The following is an 18,586-nucleotide window of genomic DNA, read 5'->3' on the forward strand; positions in this document are numbered from 1 at the left end:
TCTCCATTCTTCCTTTCCTCTCCAAAGTACTTGAGCGTCTTATTCACCTGCAACTATCCTCGTACTTGAACAAACACAATCTCCTAAACTCCTTCCAGTCTGGTTTCCGTACCGGCCATAGTACGGCTACTGCACTCGTAAAAATCACCGATGACATTCGAGCGGGAATGAATGAACAGAAGTTAACAGTATTGACGTTACTCGATTTTAGTAATGCATTCAATACTGTTGACTTCGACATTCTAGTAGGTATACTGCAGACGCTTAACATATCTCCTGAGGCACTCGACTGGTTTCGAAGCTACTTAAATGGTCGTCGGCAATGTATCAAAGTAAATGATTTTCACTCATCCTGGTGCGACACGCTGGCTGGCGTACCGCAGGGCGGCGTGTTGTCCCCTTTACTTTTCTCTATATTTATAAACTCCATTACCAATAACCTTTCTTCTCATTATCATCTGTATGCCGACGACCTTCAAATTTACTCACAAGGTAAAGCTGAGGATCTTCCATCAGTCATTAGCTGCATAAACAACGACTTGGCGATAATCTTAAACTGGAGTCTAAGTTTTGGTCTTAAAGTGAACCCATCAAAAACCCAAAGTATCGTCTTTGGAAGTCCCAAACTATTATCGAGAATCGACCTTAATGCTCTGCCTCCAATCTACTTTGATGGCGTTATAATAACCTACTCCCCGTTGGTGAAAAATCTGGGACTTCTAATGGACAGTACTCTATCTTGGGCACCTCAAGTTGGCGAAGTAAGCAGAAGGATGATTGTTTCAGCATGTTCCCTCAGGAGACTGCGAAATTTTCTACCTATTCCGACCAAAATTGCGCTTGCCCAAACTCTCCTTCTCCCAATCTTAGACTATGCTGACGTTTCATATCTTGACCTAACGGAGGACCAACTAAATAAACTTGAGCGCATCCAAAATATTTGCATTCGGTTCATATTTGGGTTACGCAAGTATGACCATGTTTCTCACTTTCGCTCACAGCTCAAGTGGCTCCCTATTCGCTATCGTCGTAACCTTCATATCTTGTCCCTCTTGTATTGCATTTTATTTCTTCCTACAACTCCCCAGTATCTCAAGGCGCGTTTTAGTTACCTTAATTCTGTAAGGTTGTCCCGCAGTCTACTTTTGTCTGTCCCATCTTCTTCTTCAAAATTTTACAACTCCTCTTTTACTTTCAAAGCTGTTCGACTCTGGAACTCTCTACCTCCGGGCATTAGACGGGCTCAATCTATTTCTGTTTTTAAAAAAATGCTTAAAGAACATTATTTATCTCTCCCTTAGTGATCGTATTGCTATTTTTACTCTGTGGTTGGTTTGATTGCTGTATATTGTTGGTTTGTTACTATATATCTGTCTTGCTGTATATTACTATTTAAGTATGTTTATGTATATTACTATTTAAGTATGTTTATGTAAGTCTATTTATATTCTCTTATATGTGTATGTTTATTCAATTTGTGTGTTGGAAATTAGAATAAGTATGATTTTTCATTTCGAAGCACCTACTCTTTCTGATTATGTTTTTTATTTCCGCTACCCAAAGGTTGTCTGGTAGAGATCGCTCTTTAGCGATAAGACCGCCTGTTGTCTGCCTCTATTTATAATCATTTGTTTTGTCTCCGCTGTATCTTTTTTCTGTATCTCTTGCTGAGGTGTGCCAATAAAGAGTATTCTATCTATCTATCTATCTATATTGTTTTGCGTAGTATAGTTTGTGCTAGATTTCCTCTAAGTCTACATTTATATAGTACACCTACTAACAAGGTTAAATTTATTATTCTCCACTACCTAGGTTGTCTGGAAGAGATCGCTCTTTAGCGATAAGACCGCCTCTTGTTTTACCTCTTAAGTTGTTGTGTATACTTACTATATTGTTTCCTGTATTAAGGTGTGCAATAAAGAGTATTTGTATTGTATTGTATTGTATGTCACGTGTGAAAACACACGAACTATCTGACTTGGACCGTCTGCCACTGCACCTAATTCTCAGTCTACCAACACTCCAAACTGCGGTTTCCAACCTCAGAGCTAACGACGAATTCAATTATACGGGACTTTAATGAGAACTTAGCGTGAACGAAACAAGCTCTCTCAACGCCATTTAAAAGTCAATATTAATAGATTAAGATTTTAATTACTTACCGTTAGCGGCTGCTCGGAAAAAGTTGATTACCTGACGGTTAAGATTAATACTTGGTGATTATGGTGCTTGGAATATAATTAAGTGGACTGAAGTAGAGTAAATAGCGTTAAGTTGCGTTACTTTATATAATAAAGTTAGGAACAGCAATTCCCGTCAACTTTGTACAATGCCACGTCAGCAAATTTTAATTGATCCTATTTTGTTACCAACATTTAGTAATATAATTCGACTTTCGTAAGATATATACAGGATAATTGTTATAATTAAGAAAATATAGATACTAGAGAACCTTAATGACGAAACAAAACTTAATAAAATCTCAATTAATCAACAAAATCTTGGTAACAAAATAGGAATTAATAAAAACAAATTTAACTTTTCCCTTAATTTTTGTACAAAGTTGACGGGAATTGCTGGGAAATAAAGTGTAAGTATGGTCTACTTGTAACACCGTAGCTTATGGAGGTTGCAATCACTGCACTTGTCTTTTACGTAAGTGCCGTAGCCGAACGGCATTTCTGCGACGCGAAACGAAAACGAAACGCCGCGAAAGGTAGTCTGGCTCTGTCGCGCCAATACGCAAGAGCGATAGAGATAGATATCTGCCATCGTAACTCGTCATCGTCACTCACTTAAAAATGTAAAAACTCATTACAGAAGATCACTAGGTAGCAAATATTAGCAATTAACCTACGTATATAAGTATTTATTATATTATTAAGTTACCCACAACACAAAGCTTTTCAGTCAATACATTAAACTCCTAACATTATTGTTACTTTAATTAGGGTTCCGTACCTAAAAATGCAAAAAACGTAACCCTTATAGGATCACTCGTACGTCTGTCTGTCTGTCACAGACAATTTTTTTTGGCTATGTCTTACCTCAATAGAAATTGAAATAATTTATTCAGGCGTTATAATTTGTTATCATATAAATAAATAATAATAAATAAATATTATAGGACATTCTTACACAGATTGACTGAGGCCCACGGTAAGCTCAAGAAGGCTTGTGTTGTGGGTACTCAGACAACGATATATATAATATATAAATACTTATATACATAGAAAACATTCATGACTCAGGAACAGTTATCTGTGCTCATCACACTAATAAATGCCCTTACCGGGATTCGAACCCGGGACCGCGGCGTAGCAGGCAGGGTCACTACCGACTGCGCCAGACCGGTCGTCAAATGAACATCATGTCACAATTTTGGTTTCCTTTCAAACCTTTTTTGCCAAGAGTGGCACCGAAACTTAGTAGTTCATGTGCTCTGCCTACCCCTTTGTGGGATGCAGGCGTGATTACATAGGTTCAGTGTACTGGTTCTATTATATTTAAGTATCTTTTTATATGAAATGTGACGTTATTTGGGTATAGGGACCTTATTGTCTATGGCGCTTACGGCATTATGAGCGACATTAAATAAATGTCATATAAAAAGAAAAAGTCTCCCAGTGTTCCAGTGTGTGTGTGTTTTCGCTAGCTCGTAATCACATGTGTTGATTCAGTTAGGAGGTCGAACTAGTTTCGGTTCTACCTCAGAGATGGCGGGGGGCGCTAAGCCTTCGGTAATTGTGTCATATACTTGGAAATTTCGACCCTTGCTTTCGTGATCCGATGGCCGAGTGGTTTTACAGGCATCCGTCCGGTTAACGGAGTACGCTGGTTCGATTCCAGCTCGGAACACTTGGAGGCCTTGGTCACTTTTTCTTTGTATATGACATTTATTTAATGTTTATAGTATAATAGTAGTGTTACTACTTAAAAAATACAAATTAAAATATTTTCAAATGAGAATAATTTAATTTGTTCTAAGATTATGAGCGACGTTCGTATATACATACAACGCCGCGGGACGTAACCGCCATCGGCAATAAGGTCTCTTTACTCAGATAACGTCACAAATATTTAATCACGATCATCTACTTACCCCCTTATTCATAAACGTTCACTAAAGTTAACAAGCCCATAAAGTTCGTTTGTCCCTTTCCCACTTATTGGTGTGATAGAAAGGGACAAACGAACTTTATCGGCTTGATCACTTTATTGAACGTTTATGAATAAGGGGGTTAATCTTCAATTTACAGCCGGCGTAGCCGAAATGCGATCATCGACGCCAAACGCCGACAGAAATGTAGTCAGGCTCTATCGCGTCAATACGCAAGAGTGATAGAGATAGATAGCTACACAACAGATATTATCGTAAGCGTTTAGCTACGTACGCTGTACTTTTTAAGAAAAATACCTCCACGTTAGCGGCGTCATCAATCTTCATTCAGTCTTAAAACCTGGGTGCGCTAAAAGTTTGCTGTCATTGCATGACCTAAAAATAAAGGTTGTGCCGCTTTCAGAACGAGATCACTTAGGTTTAGGTTAAAAGATATTTATTCTCATAAAATACATACAAGTCACTTACACGAGAACATAATTAATCTTATTTACGGTAGCATACAAAAGTCGCTCAAAAGGTACAAGCACAGTATAAAGCCTCCGCCACACATAAAGCGTTTTGATAGCGTAGCGTTAGCGGAGCGAAATGATAGCGGTACGCCGGCAGAACGCTGGCGCGCTCGTTAGTTCCCCCGGTGTCCGCTGGGCGCAACGCCAGCGTTCGTGCGGCGCACCGCTATCGTTGCGCTCCGCTGCCGCTCCGCCTATGCTATCAAAACGCGCATGTGTGGCCGAGCTTTAATAAAGAGTATTATCGTACAGTATGGCCACTCCCGCTCCCCGCTGATTGTGCGCCCCACCCGCTCTCGGTTATCTCACAGTTACCGCCTGTCAAGAACGCGATCAGTCGACCTGTCATATCTCACCCATACAAGCATGGTACCGTTCACCTACACGAGCTTAGAATGTGTGCTAGGAACGTGCCTCTTTCATATATTTGATCGCCAGTGTCCGAGATGTGATACAAGCTTACACAACTTTGTTTTTCAAGGTAGTGGTTTAGAATGTGTTGAGATAATTAAGTTTTGAATGCGTTTTAGTTTTGTAGGGTGATGTGGGACAATTTAGACCATTTACAAGCCTCCTAGCGTCCACCTTGCGTTATCCTGGCATTGTCCACGGCTCATTGACTTTGATCCCATGATTTGGCGTAAGTAGTCATTTTGTCTGTTCTTGAGGAACTTGGCATCAGAACGAGATTCTCCACTATTTGCACCCATCGTGTGCTGGGTTTCATTGGCCAACTGAGCAGGTTTGCACCAGATAGTCTAGAGAAGCTCACAATCACGGGACGCATGGCAAGGAAGCGAAAAAGTGGAAGCATGGGCGCACGTTGGGCAGACAGAATAACATCTGTGGACTGTGACAAAGACCACTTTGAAGGCTAGCATGCACCGGGCCCAGGATCGAGTGGCGTGGAGACAACTGGTGAAGAGTGTCCACATTTTGCCAGCTGCAACTTTCTTTATTAGGATTAGTCCGGTTTCCTCACGATTAGCCCGATTCCCTTCACCGAAACGCGCCTGGAAAATGTCGAATGACATTTCGCACATCGACTCGACCACATCTTATACTCGCGACATACCGGTGGATTGAAAGTCGCACGCTCTTACCGCTAGGCCACCAACGCTTATTAAAAAGTTATCTACTTAGCTAAAATCATTTACACAGTAGTATCTATGTGGAATAAAAACTAAGAGCAGTGTTAGAATCTTTTTTTAAAGTTCCATTTGTCCGCACGAAACGATTTGCCGTCTTTTTTTGGTGCGGACAGCCAAGGAACGGAATGCGCTCCTGTCATTTATTTTCCCTGAGAAATATATTCTCGGTCTTTTTAAAGAAAAAGTGAGTACCTAACTGTCACTGAACGGGCGAGTTCCATTTTAGGCCATGTTTTCAGTTTCTATCAGGCTCGACTAAAGCTAATCACCGATATATATTTGTAAAAGTGCAGAAAATCTGAGCAATAAGCATAACAAATCTTTCGTCAATAATTCCTGCATAATAATATGAGGTTGATAAGACTTATATTGACCGTGATATAGACCGTGATTACCTTTTTGGTTTTTGTCGAGCTCCCGATATTGCGACGCAGTTGCGTGCATCATGATCACGGAAAACTGAAGAAGGCGGGTGGATGTCAAAGTTGCGTAGATAGTGCGCGATCTACCCTCCTTCGCGCGCGTCGGCTGCGTTCACTTTCAGCGTTACCACTGGTCGCATTTACACTCTCATGAGGTTGATAAATAAAAACGGGCAATTTATAGTGATAATATATGTATATTTATACAAATGCGAGAATTCGTGTCCTAAATATGACGGCTTTTTCAATATTCACCTCGAAACCATCACATTGGTAGGTAGCTACTAGTTATAAAAAAAATTATAAATTTTAAAACGAATCTTCTTCATAAAACGCTTTTGGAGGAAAAGTGACAAAATGGACATAGGAAATTAATCGTCACAAATCATTTACAATATCAAACCGAAAGGTTATTAAACCATTCGGTACCTAACTTACGATAAGTATCATAATTGATTGTTACTCCCACGTCGTTTTACCGCATTTGTAAATGTGCCTTTTCTATTTAGTGTAGGTAGCTAGGTGGTGCTTTTAATGGATTGATTTTATGCACGTTGGCGTATTGTGTGCTCAGTTCGGTTGAAATAGGTTTACCATTATGCGCCTACGAAGTACAACTAACAAAGACCATAGTTTATCATTTATTTATTTGTTGATAAATAATAGTTAAAATAAATAAATACTCTCTCATTTATAATAACAAAACTATCGTGATACACTGCCATACATATTAAACATATAAGGCCCACTTTTTTTAGGGTTTTTTTTCTTGCACCAACCACTAAACTCAGGGTTAGTGGGCTGTCATCTGTCAAAATTTATATAAAATGATGGGTTAGTCCTCGGGTTAACCCTCCATTTTCGTTGGTGCAAGTGGCCCTAAACCGGGTAACTCACATAAAAATGGTCGAAAAACGCTCGACATGTTTCACTCCGAATAAATTTTAAAGTGGAAAATGTCTGCCTTGGGTGAGACTTGAACTCACGGCCTCTGGACCTTAGTAGTGGAAAATTTCGCTGCCTTCGTTGAAGTCTTGGTGGCTCAGTTGGCAGAGCGCTGGAATATTGATCCAGAGGCCGTGAGTTCAAGTCTCACCCAAGGCAGACATTTTCCACTTTTAAATTTATTCTAAGCCTAGTGGCATCGATTGCAGACGTTTCTGCTAATCAGAAGTTAAAATGTTTCACTCCGTAACGAGGAATATTCTCAATGAGCGAGCGCATATATCTGTCTATAATACTATTCCAACTTCAAATTTATAAAAACAATACTTCATTTTATAATCCCGTTACCAGAATGTGTCGCTCATACAACGAAACGGTTATTGAATATCCGACTATAGACATATTCGAATACAGCTACCCTACTTTAAAAATAAAATCATGAAAATCTTTTACACATAATCCATAAGCTACGTTCATATGTCTAGTCAGTAATGGCAATTACGAACATGTTTATGTCTATGATAAATAAATAAAATAAATAAATATTATAGGACATTCTTACACAGATTGGCTGAGGCCCACGGTAGGCTCAAGAAGGCTTGTGTAGTGGGTACTCAGACAATGATATATATAATATGATATATAAATACTTATATACCAGTATACCTACATAGAAAACATCCATGACTCGGGAACAAATATCTGTGCTCATCGCATAAATAAATGCCCTTACCGGGATTCGAACCCGGGACCGCGGCGCAGCAGGCAGTGTCACTACCGACTGCGCCAGACTGGTCGTCAAATTGATAATAATGATAATCGATCGATTGGGTGGTGCGTCGTTTGCGTTGAGGAAGCTGAAGCCTCTTATCTCCGCAGAAGCCTTAAAGCAGGTGTACTTTGCGCATTTCCACTCTATCATGGCATACGGATCGCTGCTCTGGGGAAACTCATCAGATACAATAAGAGTCCTTATAATGCAGAAACGTGCAATATGTATACTTGCTGGAGTAAGAGACAGGCACCCTTGCAGAGAGCTCTTTATTTCTCAACGTATAATGACGCACTACGCACAATATATGTTTGATATACTGTTATTTGTTAGGAAAAACATATCTCAATTTGCTCGCGTTGCCTGTCCGGGCAAACAGCTTCGAGCTACAGGCCGTCTGAGAACAGTCCCCCGTCGCATGGCACTTTTAAGAAAGAACCCGCGTGTCATCGGCCCTACTTACTACGAACACTTACCTGCCGATCTTAGGAATGAGCCATATGACGAAGCATTTAAGCGCAAATTGAGAAACCTTTTGTTAGATAACCCTCTGTACTCTGTAAATGAGTACATGGAATTGAATTTGTGATAGCATGCATTTGATTACACTGACTTCGGATTTTATTTCATTTCTTAATTTTATTGTGTTTTGTGTATTTCTATTTGTAAATGACGATCCTTATTGGGAGAAAATATTCATTTTATTATTTTCAATTTATAATGTAATTTTCGACGATCATGATGAGAAGATAAACATAACTTTGGCATGTAACAAATTTATAGTGTAATTTTTATCATGAAATAAAGAAATCTAAAAAAAATCTAAAAAAAATCTAATTTCTACTTAGTTTAATTTAGTTTTAAGTTATACGTAATATGTATAAGTTTAGTCAGTTGCTCTTCCACAATTGATGTACCTAGTTATAAAAGAAGACATCTCACCTCACTAGCGCATATTGTTCACTTAAATTAAATACTATCTGTGTACACATGTTTAGAGTTATAAGTAGGCCAGCTCAGTACTTTAGTAAAATTGTAATGTATTTTTTTCTATTAATGTCTGTAACTTGTTTTGTGAGCCAAAAAAAAAAAAGCTTTAAATGAGCAATTCTTGCATATTTATCAACTACTCTAACGATTATATGGGGATCTAAAGTGGTGAATAATCGATCAAGCTTAGTCTTAGGTCCCAGGAATCGCAAATTTTCGAGTTCTCATGTTTTTTTAGGGTTCCGTAGTCAACTAGGAACCCTTATAGTTTCGCCATGTCTGTCTGTCCGTCCGTCCGTCCGCGGATAATCTCAGTAACCATTAGCAATAGAAAGCTGAAATTTGGTACCAATATGTATATTAATCACGCCGACAAAGTGCAAAAATAAAAAATGGAAAAAAATATTTTATTAGGGTACCTCCCTTACATGTAAAGTGGGGGCTGATATTTTTTTTTCATTCCAATCCCAACGTGTGATATATATCAACAATATTTTTGGATAGGTATTTAAAAATTAATAAGGGTTTACTAAGATCGTTTTTTGATAATATTAATATTTTGGGAAATAATCGCTCCTAAAGGAAAAAAAGTGCCCCCCCCCCTCTAACTTTTGAACCATATGTTTCAAAAATATGAATAAAATCACAAAAGTAGAACTTTATAAAAACTTTCTAGGAAAATTGTTTTGAACTTGATAGGTTCAGTAGTTTTTGAGAAAATACGGAAAACTACGGAACCCTACACTGAGCGTGGCCCGACACGCTCTTGGCCGGTTTTCTTCAAATAGAACTCCGAGCCAAGCTCCAAGGTCTGTCGCTCAGCTACTATAAATACAATATACTCAATGGAAACTTAGAGAGAGATAGAAATGGATGCCGGTGAATACACTTGTTATCCTTTAATCGTTTACACGTGCCTGGCCCGGGGGAACCAGGGAACCGGGGAAAAAGACGGACTAACCGTATAAAGTGGAGGACTACCTTCTAAAACCACAACCGCAGGGTTGCTATCAGAATTCGACCACGTACAATGTGTTTATCTTCCCTAGTTACTTTACAAAATGTAACTAATGCTAAGCACCACTTGATCATTGGAGGGTTAGACTTACTTAACCTGAAACTTTAAGCATTGAAATTGAAAAAACTTTGATCTTGAAATTGTATACAGGCCCCGTAACCGAATGGCATTTCTAAGAAGTGAAACGAAACCGAAACGCCGCCGCGGAAGGTAGTCTGGCTCTGTCGCGACAATACGCAAGAGCGATAGAGATAGACATGTACGGGCGTTTCGTTTCGTGAGTGTTTCGTGAGCATTTGTGCATTCGGCTACGCACGCAGCACTGTTAAACATTGTATTTAGCTAACCCGTATCCGCAAGTTTGTCACAGATAACGAAAATATTATACTTATGTAATTACTTATTGCACTCAGTTCCTCAACTAGAATCAGATTTTATACCGATTCTAAAATAAATGTAAGTCAAAGAAACCATGATCGCGTGATAAATGAACGTCAAGTCGTCCTTTTCGCACTATTTTTAATTGCGATAAGGACGCACTGATGCGATAAATGTTACAACTAGTGAGGCCCGCAAGGCCGTCATAGGTGCTATTGCATCCACTATAGTGTAATATTTTGAATCCCTACTACTACTACTACTACTTAAATTATATACGGAATATTTCTCGATTAACCATATTGACTGCAACCCGTTAAAAAAAAATCTTCTTTCCAGTTTCGACGTCCGCGGTCGCTCCTTCAACAAGGCGCTGCAATGGTCGGATCCGAACGCGTTCGGTCCACGCGCGTACTTCGCCACCGTGGCGCGTCCGGCAGCGCTCACACTTGACACTGTACAGTTGGATGATGAAGGCATCTACCGCTGCCGTGTCGACTTCAAGAACTCGCCTACGAGGAACTTTCAGATACGGCTGTCTGTTATCGGTGAGTATATTTTGTTTCCTATTTCCTTACTATATTTCGTTCGATCATAGCGACCTATTTAAATATAGGTACACAAACACGACCTAACCAAGAAAAACCTGTTACCTAAGTTTCGATTTTTCTTGCATCCCAATCCCAAAAAAAAATCTTCTTAATGCAACCTTTGACGACCGGTCTGGCGCAGTCGGTAGTGACCCTGCCTGCTACGCCGCGGTCCCGGGTTCGAATCCCAGTAAGGGCAATTTCTTTGTGTGATGAGCACAGATATTTGTTCCCGAGTCATGGATGTTTTCTATGTATATAAGTATTTATATATTATATATATCGTTGTCTGAGTACCCACAACACAAGCCTTCTTGAGCTTACCGTGGGCCTCAGTCAATCTGTGTAAGAATGTCCTAAAATATTTATTATTATTCTCTTTATTTCTTTCAAATCTTAGGCTAGGCTGTTTATAATATGAATATAAAAGTAAAATACAAAACCACTTACAAAACAATATAAAACACATATAAACACATTATAAAAAACCTAACCTAGGGTGCCGCCAGCAGCGGGGCAGGGCCCAAGCTGCCGATGGTTAGGGCCGCAGAGAGAGGAACCGTCGGACTATCCGCGCTGTGTCTAAGATCACCGCCTTCTGCATCTGGCCCTTGATCCAGCCACCTAGCGAGAGTCTCTTAAGATGTTGGTCGAGACTCTTCGCTATGAGACCGTTCGCTGAAACGACTATCGGAACAATGATCGTTGATTCAACATCCCACATGGCGGTTATCTCGTGAGCCAAGTCTAGGTACTTACTGGACTTGTCCTTCTCGGCTTTCACGAGATTCTCATCATGGGGGATGGTGATGTCAACGAGCACTGCCCGGCGTTGCAGTCGATCTATTATCACAATGTCAGGCTTATTGGCTACAATAGTCCTGTCAGTGATAATAGATCGATCCCAATAGAGCGTGGCACGACCATTTTCGAGAACTGGCGCAGGTAAGTACTTGTAGTACGGTACTTCGCGGTCCACAAGGCCGTATTGAAGAGCAAGTTGCTGGTGAATAATCCTGGCTACGAGATTATGTCTGTGCAAGTACTCGCCGTTAGCAAGATGAGAACAACCGGAAATAATATGCCTGAGTGACTCTCCGGGACGGCGGCATGCCCGACAAATGTCGACCGTACCGTCCTTCAGGATATATTTCCGGTAGTTGTTCGTCATCATAACTTCGTCCGCAATTGCACAGGCAAAACCCTCGGTTTCTCCGAAGAGGTCCCCGAATCGTAACCAGTTCACCGATGCGAGCAGATCTACATCGGGTCCCGTGAGGGCCTTGTAGAACCGCCCGTGTAGCTGCTTGCTCTCCCATACCGCCTTGCGGTCCGCAGTATTTAGTACCACAGGTTTGCGCCAGTTCTCTTTCGCCAAGGAGAGCGGCGTGAGGTTTCCGTCCACTGCCACCACATCACGATGCATCCCGCACTCGTTGTTAAGGAAGTAATTCCTGAGATTGTACACCTCACGGTTGTGGAGATCTTTGGCGTTTAGGAAGCCTCGACCTCCGCACTTCCGTGGGATGTACAATCTCATAACAGACGAGCGCGGGTGTAACATACGATGTGTGGTAAGCAGTGAACGGACCCTCCGATCCAGGGCGTCCAGCTCAGTCTGGGTCCACCGTAGTATGCCAAAGGAGTATGTGAGTAGAGGCATTACCCAGGCGTTAAAGGCGCGCACTTTGTTGCCTCCTGACAAAAGACTGTTAAGGACTTTTGTCAGCCGACTGAAAAAGCGCTCCTTCACCGACCGTCTAATGCCAACATCCTCAATACCCAACGACTGTGACATACCAAGGTACTTATAGGTTTCTGATTCAGAGATAGATCTGAACGACATCGTCTCAGAAAGTTGTAAATTTTCTGAATTTACAACCTCCCCCGCTGTACATGCATGACCGCACACTTATCGACACCAAACTCCATTCTGATGGCGGTACTGAAAACTTCTGTGGTTTTCAATAGCACCATCAGGTCTTGGGTGTTCGGTGCAAATAGTTTGAGATCGTCCATGTATAGAAGGTGAGAGATGACTTCACCCTCTCTCCGAAGCCGGCAACCTAGCCCAGAATCCTTCAGCAGCGTGCTGAGGGGATTCAGAGCTAGGCAGAACCATAATGGACTCAAACTGTCACCCTGGAATATTCCTCGCTCAATCCTTATGAAGTCCTGCGGGCCAGGGGGGCCATCCCTGCCTCCTGGTTGACGAAGGACTGTGGTCCACTGCCTCATACATGCAACCAGGAAGGATATTAAAGCTGCATCAAGTTTATACAGCTCCAATACCCTTCTCAGCCATGAATGAGGCACCGAATCATAGGCCTTCTTATAGTCAATCCAAGCGGCCGAAATGGCCCCCTTGTTCATTATCATTATTATTATTAACCTGAGCCCAAATAACTACGAAATAAATAAAATAGGTATAAAGACAGTAGTGACCGCCATTTTAACTTCTAATATAAAAGCTAAGTAGCAAAAAGTAAAAAAATAAATGTAAATCAATGGTCGGATCCGAACGCGTTCGGTCCCCGCGCGTACTTCGCCACCGTGGCGCGTCCGGCGGCGCTCACACTCGACACGGTTCAGTTGGATGACGAAGGCATCTACCGCTGCCGTGTCGACTATAAGAACTCGCCTACGAGGAACTTTCAGATACGGCTGTCTGTTATCGGTGAGTATATTTTGTTTCCTATTTAGTTACTATATTTCGTTAGATCATAGCGACCTATTTAAATATAGGTACACAAACACGACCTAACCAAGAAAAACCTGTTACTTAAGTTTCGATTTTTCTTACATCCCAATCCCAAAAAAAAATCTTATTAATGCAACCTGAGCCCAAATGACTACGAAATAAATAAAATAGGTATAAAGACAGTGACCGCCATTTTAACTTCTAATATAAAAGCTAAGTAGCAAAAAGTAAAAAAATAAATGTAAATCAATGGTCGGATCCGAACGCGTTCGGTCCCCGCGCGTACTTCGCCACCGTGGCGCGTCCGGCGGCGCTCACACTCGACACGGTTCAGTTGGATGATGAAGGCATCTACCGCTGCCTTGTCGACTATAAGAACTCGCCTACAAGGAACTTTCAGATACGGCTGTCTGTTATCGGTGAGTATATTTTGTTTCCTATTTAGTTACTATATTTCGTTAGATCATAGCGACCTATTTAAATATAGGTACACAAACACGACCTAACTAAGAAAAACCTGTTACCTAAGTTTCGATTTTTCTTGCATCCCAATCCCAAAAAAAAATCTTCTTAATGCAACCTGAGCCCAAATAACTACGAAATAAATAAAATAGGTATAAAGACAGTGACCGCCATTTCAACTTCTAATATAAAAGCTAAGTAGCAAAAAGTAAAAAAATAAATGTAAATCAATGGTCGGATCCGAACGCGTTCGGTCCCCGCGCGTACTTCGCCACCGTGGCGCGTCCGGCGGCGCTCACACTCGACACGGTTCAGTTGGATGATGAAGGCATCTACCGCTGCCGTGTCGACTATAAGAACTCGCCTACGAGGAACTTTCAGATACGGCTGTCTGTTATCGGTGAGTATATTTTGTTTCCTATTCCCTTACTATATTTCGTTCGATCATAGCGACCTATTTAAATATAGGTACACAAACACGACCTAACCAAGAAAAACCTGTTACCTAAGTTTCGATTTTTCTTGCATCCCAATCCCAAAAAAAAATCTTCTTAATGCAACCTGAGCCCAAATAACTACGAAATAAATAAAATAGGTATAAAGACAGTGACCGCCATTTCAACTTCTAATATAAAAGCTAAGTAGCAAAAAGTAAAAAAATAAATGTAAATCAATGGTCGGATCCGAACGCGTTCGGTCCCCGCGCGTACTTCGCCACCGTGGCGCGTCCGGCGGCGCTCACACTCGCTCGACACGGTTCAGTTGGATGATGAAGGCATCTACCGCTGCCGCCGCCTACGAGGAACTTTCAGATACGGCTGTCTGTTATCGGTGAGTTTATTTTATTCCTTATTTAAATATGTACCAACGGTACCAAATGGAACAAAAGAAACTTTATACAAAATAAGTATTCTTTCTTATTAGTTTGTTTAGGGCAGTCGATGTTTTTCCAGATTCTTTTGTTTTTTCTTGCGCCCTAATTGAGTCTGATTTTTGTCAACCTTATCCCGAAAACTTGTTACCAAAAACGATTTAATACTGGACTGACAAAGCCCATACAAAAAAGCGTGCCCCTGAAATGTATGGGCCTTTTAGGCTTAATACTAGATGCGCTGTGTCGCAGCCTCAAAGTGGGCAAAATTATATTTTCCGCAATTTTTAACCGACTTCAAAAAAGGAGGAGGTTCTCAATTCGACTGAATGTTTTTTTTTTATTTTTTTTATTTTTTTTTGTATGTATGTTATTCGATATCTCCGAGAATCGTGGACCGATTTTCAAAATTTTTTTTTTAATCGAACCGGTATAACCCCGAGATGGTCCCATTGGCACCAAGTCAGGGTCTGATGATGGGATCCTGGAGAAATCGAGGGAACTCTTCAAATGTTATAGGCACATGTAATGTTTTAGTCTATTTTTCAAAGGTACACCAGTATTTACGTCTGATGGTAATAATTTTATGTGGCTGAGCTGATGATGGAAGGTCAACTCCTCAATGGTTAGGAGTTAAAGGATAATTCTTTCACTACTGTACATGTATTCGGACTGATACATATAATATCACTAGGAACCACTAAAAATCAACAAATAAATAAACTTTTTAACAAAAAATAAAACCGCCTTCAAAAATAAGCGGGTTACAAAACACGGAGAAACTAAAAAGCCAAAAATAATAAACCTTTCAATTCAGATTTCTTATCGTATTGCAATAAGCTAAACATCCAAATTATAAACAAATCAATTATTTTTGGAGTCGGTACCAGCCTGTGTATGGTTGGGTGGGGCAAACAGGCAATAGCAAGGCGACGAACAGGTCTGGTACCGACTACAAAAATAATTGATTTGTTTATAATTTGGATGTTTAGCTTATTGCAATACGATAAGAAATCTGAATTGAAAGGTTTATTATTTTTGGCTTTTTAGTTTCTCCGTGTTTTTTTTGCGTGTTTTTATTTTTTATAAGAACAAATTACATATTTCTTTATTTTAAAATAATGATATCACGTCAAGGCACGTATTTAACCGGGCGACTGAATAACCATAGAAATGGGTATCAAAAATAATAGTTTGGCGACTAAAATGTGGCCTCAAATTATTTAAATATGAGGTATCATTTTAATGTCATTACGGCTACGGTTTATTCAGACGCAAGTACCAACTATTTATTTGGCAACTGAATTATTATATTGGAAACAATTTAAGAGATACAGTTTAATAGGAAAATGGCTGTCTTTTAATATAAAATATACAGTTCTTTTAAAATATTTATATAGCAAATTAACATAAAAAGTACATTTAAAATTTATACATCGGCACTTTTCACCTGAGCTTTCATTTTAATAAAAAAAAGGATTGTTATAAAATATAATGGTCGACAAAATATTATACTTATGAGTAAGAAATTAGGTGTTTGGGAGTGCTGGAAACTTCTTTTTTTTTTTTTTTTATACTACGTCGGTGGCAAACAAGTATACGGCCCGCCTGATGTAAAGCGGTCACCGTAACCTATGGACGCCTGCAACTCAAACAGTGTCACATGCGCGTTGCCACCCCATTAGAAACTTGTACATTCCCTTTTGCTGTGTTAAGTACACAGTAAAAAGGAGTGTACAAGTTCTAAGGAGGGTTCGGGTTGCCGACGACTCAAAGGACAATAAACGGAACAAGTTAGTTCCGTAAGTCCTCCCGTCATCAGCACACCGCACCCTCGTTGAGCTCTGGCAGCCTTACTCACCGACAGGAACACAACACTATGAGTAGGGTCTAGTGCTATTTGGCTGCGGTCTTCTGTAAGGCGGAGGTACTACCCCAGTTGGGCTCTGCTCTAGATTCGAGCGAGACTTCGTCTCTATACAATGAATTTAACTTTTCATGACGTTTATTCTATCGAATCTAAGGCCGGCCTTACGCAGTCTTAACATCACTCTGAAAGATTCATTTTTTTGTCAGGAAAACCTTACTCAGAATATGCTTTGGCATGAATCGTTCCGCAGATTTTAAAATATCGAATCTTATGCTGGCATGATGTTCATGAGCAAAATAATATTTTAAATTAAGAGTACTTCCGTAGATTTTTGTTTGCATAATATTTAGGCGGTATAAAGTCCATCTTTTTCCTATTTCTGTTTTGATAGCGAGTCATGTGTGTTGGGGATGCAAGATACCTAACACTCCTCCTCGCTTCACTCGTCGTCGTACCTAACGGTGCCTCTGGGACTGTATTTCATTTCTTTTTTGCTATCGTTGTTTTGTTTATACAAAGTATCTAAGAATCATGCCATAGCAAAATTTGGTAGGACTTATATTCTACTAAAAAAATAACCTAACCCTAACCCACTTTTCTGCTAGCAGTAAATAATGCTGCTCTTGTAATATTATACTATACGATTATCATGGTAATGTTTTTAAATACCAAACTGGCAAACAAGCATACGATCGGCCTGATGGAAAGTGGTCACCGTGATCTATGGACGCCTGCAATTCAAGGGGTATCATATGCGCGTTACCGACCCATTAGAAGCTTATACACTCCTTTTTGCCGTGTACTTATTATAAAATGATTTGGTACGCGTTCCCTTATAGAGATATTTAAATACTACTCGTGGTTTACGGGTCGCAAATACGATGTTTGAATAGAATAGAATAAACATTTTTCACGAATAAGTACAGGCAAGACAAAATACACATAATAACGACAAGACAGAAAGGAATGAAGTGCCACGAAATGGCCTCACCTCAGCGTGTTGCTGGTGACTTCCAGCGCTGATCTTCCGATGAGACCATCGGTACGTAGCTACCTTTCAATCCGTTTGCATAAAGAAACGATTTTATATGTGTTTTATAAAACCTACTTCCCAATTATTTTTTTTAGTTGCCTCCGCAATTTAAATACTACTTTAAACGATGAGCTAAGTATAGTTATTTAGGTGCTAACATCTATATGACTATAAATATAAAAAATCTTACGCTTTACAATACTAGGTGCCAATTATTATTTTAGCCGCCAAAGTATTGTTTAATGTTCCTCGGAAATATTTTTGTCGCTTGAAAGCTGCCGTTTTTAGGGTTCCGTAGCCAAAATGGCAAAAACGGAACCCTTATAGTTTCGTCATGTCCGTCTGTCCGTCTGTCCGTCTGTCCGTCTGTCCGTCTGTCACAGCCGATTTACTCGGAAACTATAAGTACTACAGTGATGAAATTTGATGGGAATATGTGTTGTATGAACCGCTACAAAATTATGACACTAAATAGTAAAAAAAAGAATTGGGGGTGGGGCCCCCATACATGTAACTGAGGGATGAAAATTTTTTTTCGATGTACATACCCGTGTGGGGTATCAATGGAAAGGTCTTTTAAAATGATATAAAGTTTTCTAAAAAACATTTTTCTTAAAGTGAACGGTTTTTGAGATATCAGCTCTCAAAGTCGTAAAAAGTATGTCCCCCCCTCTATTTTTATAACTACGGGGTATAAAATTCTAAAAAAAATAGAGGTGATGCATGCTAATTAACTCTTTCAACGATTTTT

General features: G+C 40.0%; 1 protein-coding gene and 1 non-coding gene across 2 annotated transcripts in view; both read left to right on the plus strand.

Moving 5' to 3' along the window:
* The window catches only part of LOC125232375 (hemicentin-1-like), a 265,437-nt gene that overhangs the window by 83,946 nt on the left and 162,905 nt on the right, over positions 1-18,586 (plus strand). Inside the window, exon 4 of the mRNA XM_048138016.1 lies at positions 10,648-10,856. Coding sequence (XP_047993973.1) covers positions 10,648-10,856 — 209 coding nt within the window. The remainder of the gene's footprint in view (positions 1-10,647; positions 10,857-18,586) is intronic.
* On the plus strand, positions 7,237-7,309 carry Trnan-auu. The gene has a single exon. It is a non-coding gene; the product is annotated as a tRNA-Asn (tRNA).

The sequence above is a fragment of the Leguminivora glycinivorella genome, chromosome 13 (assembly GCF_023078275.1).
Source record: "Leguminivora glycinivorella isolate SPB_JAAS2020 chromosome 13, LegGlyc_1.1, whole genome shotgun sequence".
NCBI lineage: Eukaryota > Metazoa > Arthropoda > Insecta > Lepidoptera > Tortricidae > Leguminivora > Leguminivora glycinivorella.